This window comes from Triticum aestivum, chromosome 7D (genome assembly GCF_018294505.1).
Source record: "Triticum aestivum cultivar Chinese Spring chromosome 7D, IWGSC CS RefSeq v2.1, whole genome shotgun sequence".
In the NCBI taxonomy this organism is placed as follows: Eukaryota; Viridiplantae; Streptophyta; class Magnoliopsida; order Poales; family Poaceae; genus Triticum; species Triticum aestivum.
In genome coordinates, this window is record NC_057814.1 from 108,369,169 (window position 1) to 108,373,604 (window position 4,436).

The window sequence follows — 4,436 nt, forward strand, 5'->3', positions numbered from 1 at the left end:
AGAGGACTGTCTTGAAGATTGGTGGATTAGAGCCAGACGGCTGTTCATCTTAAGAGCGTGGAGCCCGTGGAAGCAGTGCAATGCTAGGGTTTTCCACAACCTGGAGCAGCAACGTTCAGTCAGTGCACTAGTGGCGCAAATTATAGTCTAGCCAGAGAGTCCGCAGCGCGTACAACAACAGCGTTTACCTACGGTACCGATGAAATCTCTAAAAAAAGCTTATATTTAGAAACGGAGGAAGTACTATTGATAATATATATCAATGCCATACACTTTAGTTTCCAACTCCCACATGACCAAACATATACTAGTACGTATACAGCTACGAATGCAAATTCTTATCCAAAAAGATACGAGTCATAAACAGCAGCGGCAACCATAAAAGATGCTACTCTTGATACTACAGGGAGTCAAGGATAAACATCAGCGCGAACCATAAAAGATGCTAGTCTTCATACTACAGGAAGCCATAAAAAGATGCTAGCCTTGATACTACAGGAAGTCAAGGATAATCTTCCCAGCATCACGGGCTCTGGCGGCAGCGGCGCATGCCTTGCTGACGCTGGCGCGCGCATCATTCAGATGATCACGGGCGGAGGCGAGCGATGTCCTCGCATCCTGCACCCAAACCTCGCGAATGTTGAGAGGAATGTGGTTGAACCAGCAAGTGACGATTACATCAAGGACACCAGATGCATAGTACCAATTCATTGCAGCTGCCTCAAGCATCTCACCGGCATTGGCCACGGCAGCGACCAACTCATCTGATTGGACTCTCCACGTGTTGGCGGGCAGCCCCTGCAGTCCATCCACCTTGGAATCAAGCCAGCGGGAGACGACGGTGATAGCTGCCTCCACCGACAGCTCCAGCTCGGCTACCTCGCGAGTCGCAAAGGCCAGAGAGTGACTGGAGGTGAGCCGTTGCGCAGCATTATCTGGCTGGACCCGCGGCCTGATGGCAGAGTCGGTTTCCTGGATGGTGCGCAGAGCTGAGTCGATGAACTCAAGAGGCAAACTCGCATGGGAGATGCCATGCAGCAAACCCATCGCGGTGGTCGCCTGGGCCTTGAGATCAGCCTCCATCATTCACTTGATCTTGCAAAAGGAAACAGCATCGGTTAGTCGATATTACTCCATCTCAAATAACTTATATAAGCATAGCAGAGGTCATTGTACAAGCAATACTCAGCTAGTTCAGCTTACAGAATTCAGCAGCTGCCTTTGTCAAATAAAAAGGAGAGTAATCGGCATGTCCTAGAAGGTACTCCCTCCGTCCCATAACACTCTTATATTATGGGACAGGGGGAGTAGCATACTGTTATGTTTCTTGTGGCCCCGTAAGTTAAATGCTTCTGGTGGCGTGTCATTAATCAGTTTGTTCCATGCATGCCGTGAAATTCAAAGTAATTGGAGGATGAGACTGTGTTCCATGCTGTAAGATGTTCTGCTCTGGAGCACTTTTAGGGATTTGACTGATGTTAAACTCCCTATAATGCATCATGAGTCTTGGGCGGTTGACCACCAAAGCTAAATCGACCATGGCTCTTGCTTTCTCCTGTGTGGTATGTGGACTGTATGTGGAATGCAAGGAACTCTAGAAAACATGGTGTGAAGAAGAAACCTATTAAATCTAGTGCTCAGTGTGCAGTTGACACTGCTTTTGATCTGTGGAAGGTTAGATTCGGGTGTTGGGCAGGGTGAGAAGCCAAAAACACATTGAAGTATTGGAAGCCAAAAACACTGCTTCATGAAAATTAATGTTGATGATGGCTTCCATCATGATGCCCTTGAGGGTACTACAGGGTGTCTTATGAGGGATACGAATGGAAAAATCATGCAAAATGCTGCTCCAAATGCCTTGGTAATGGAAGCTAATGCAGTTAGGGATGGTGTCTGCTGTATGGCGCTTGACCAAAGAATGCCCAAGGTGGTGCTCGAGAGTTGTGCCAGGTACCTTGTAAACCTATATATGACCAATGCTGGCGATGACAGCTCGAGAGTTGCTTCGATCCTAAGGCCTAAAAAATGCAACTTTATGGCATGGTAATGATCACCACAGCGGCAATGTTCACAGTGGCAGTGACGGCAGGCAGTAAAGTTAGCAGCAGAAATGCACCTAACGCAGAAACTCAACCTACTGCAGCTGGATCATCAACGTAGATTCTTGCATTAAAGAAAAATCACAATCGTATGGCAGATATTAGTAACAGCTATATCGTCAGAAATGGATCATTATTTTGGAAGTATCAGTTTACCAAGAGCATCACAAACTCAATTCTGGCAATCATTCAGCGATTTCCATTCAGCACTAGTATTTCAACGACTTGCAGATAATAAGCAGCTACATACATTTCTACAGACGACAAAGACTAAGGTGAGGTGAACTTGGCCACGGCCGTGGTGCCCTCGGACCTCGCCGGGGAGGGCGATGCGGACGGAGGTCTGGACCCTAGATGGATGGAGGAACACATGGCCGGGGGAGCAAGGGCGCGCCGTCGCATATAGGCAAATCAAGATGCTAGGGCTTCGACCGTGGCGGAGCTCAGCGGTAATGGTGCGAACCCTAGAACTAGAGGAGAGATGAGGGGGGACAGCGGAGGAGGTGGCGCGAAATTACCTACGGGAAGCCGCCGGAGACGGGGATGAGGCGGCGACGCGGAGGCGGAGGCGGCGACGGTGGCGCGTCGACTCGTCTGTCTCGGCCGAAGGGGACGAAGCCGCGGGCCCAACCTTTGGGATCCCCATGGACTCGTGCTGCGGGTATGTCCCTCTCGCCGGCCCGTTAGTTGCTACAACTTTTTCGTTCGCTTTGTTTGTCTAGTTTTTTTTCTTTTCTTTGCATTACCGAAAATGATTCTAAAAAAAGTATACCGAAAATAATTGAATACACATATTGCAACATTATTTTACTTATCTTTTTTAAATCATTCATCGCATATTTTTTAAAATATTATCACAGTGTAAAATGTTTCTTAATGTAATTTTAAACAATCCTGACATCATTTTAAAAACATGTTGGTGACATTTAAAAAAATAAAGGTTTCAAAAAAATGACAAGATGTCTCTCAAATGTTATACAATGTAATTTTTCTGTGTGATTGAAAATAAAATTCATACCATTCAAAATAAGTATGTTACATATTAAAATATGGGAAATGATTCACATCACTCGACCAATAACAACATATACGCCCATCGGCTTTGTGGCCATTAGATCGGATTTTAATATGATGGCTCTGGAGGAATGTATTACCTAGACTAGTTTTCATAACTGAGCTGTTGTTGCAGTCCCTCCACCGCAACAAATGATGTATCGCGGGATCTGGATCTGGATCCTCTCCTGCTCTCCCGAGCTCCCTGTCAAGCTGACAGCACGCGGACGAGGCTGCCCGCAAGCGCCTCGACAAGGTCACCTCTCCCCATCTCCCTGTGGCCATGTTAGAGCTCTGCTCGAGCACGCACGTTAGAGCTCTGCTCCAGCCGTCGTTGCGCAGCTATGCCGCTCCGACCCCATGCTGCATCGCCTCCACCACCACCATCATTGCATACGTAACACCCCTCCCCCCTTCCCCAACAAGACCGAGCTTCAGCAAGAGGCCATGACCGCAAGCAATGAAACACGCAGACTTTCTGCAACAAGACAGTTGTTGCGAAAAACTTGCAACAAGAGATATGTTTAAAAAAAATCTCAAAAAAACTCTGCAATAAGAACGTTGTTGCAAAAAAAAAATCTGCACCACAACCTTCGTTACAAATATTTCCGCAACAAGACATGTGTTGGCAAAGAGTTTCGTAACACGTTTTTTGTTGCAAAAGTGACAACGACGCTTGACGGGAGATTGCTTCCGATCGCACAGCTCATAGACCGGCGGATCTTTTAAAAAGATCCGCCGGCCGACGCGTAGCACGACCCTTAAAATATGTTCACATGTTTCAAAATACGTTTGTGAATGTTTAAAAAAAATGTTTATACAACATAGCAAAATGTTGTCATAGTTTACCGTTTGTTTTAACATGTATTTAAACAATATTTAACACGTATTAAAAAATAAAAAATGTATTTAGAAAAATCAATCATATAAATGTACAATGTGTATGAAAAAGATAGACATCAAAAGATATATTTTACAAAATGTTAAATGTGCATACCAAAATTATCCTGGTGTATACGAAAAATGTACAATATGTACAGAAAATGTAGACATGTGTCGAAAACAAGGCACTAGTAGAAAAAGGGTCATCTGTCCCGGTTGGTAAGGGTCTTTTGTCCCGGTTGTTGAACCGGAACTAAAGGGTCGTTACTAATGCCCTAGCCCTTTAGTCCCGGTTCTTACACGAACCGGGACATATGGGCCTCCACGTGGCCGGTGCGGCGAGCCCAGGCAGGAAGGCCTTTGGTCCCGGTTGGTGGCACTAACCGGGACCAATAGGCATCC

At 46.0% G+C, this 4,436-nt stretch overlaps 1 protein-coding gene across 1 annotated transcript; it reads right to left on the reverse strand.

Moving 5' to 3' along the window:
* Positions 1-244: 244 nt before the first annotated feature.
* On the reverse strand, positions 245-2,743 carry LOC123169432 (uncharacterized). Its single transcript, XM_044587307.1, has 2 exons — positions 2,618-2,743; positions 245-1,095 (listed from the first exon to the last, which is right to left on the reverse strand). Exon 2 carries the CDS (start codon positions 1,084-1,086, stop codon positions 493-495), a length of 594 nt encoding a protein of 197 aa, XP_044443242.1. The 5' UTR covers positions 1,087-1,095; positions 2,618-2,743; the 3' UTR covers positions 245-492.
* Positions 2,744-4,436: the final 1,693 nt, after the last annotated feature.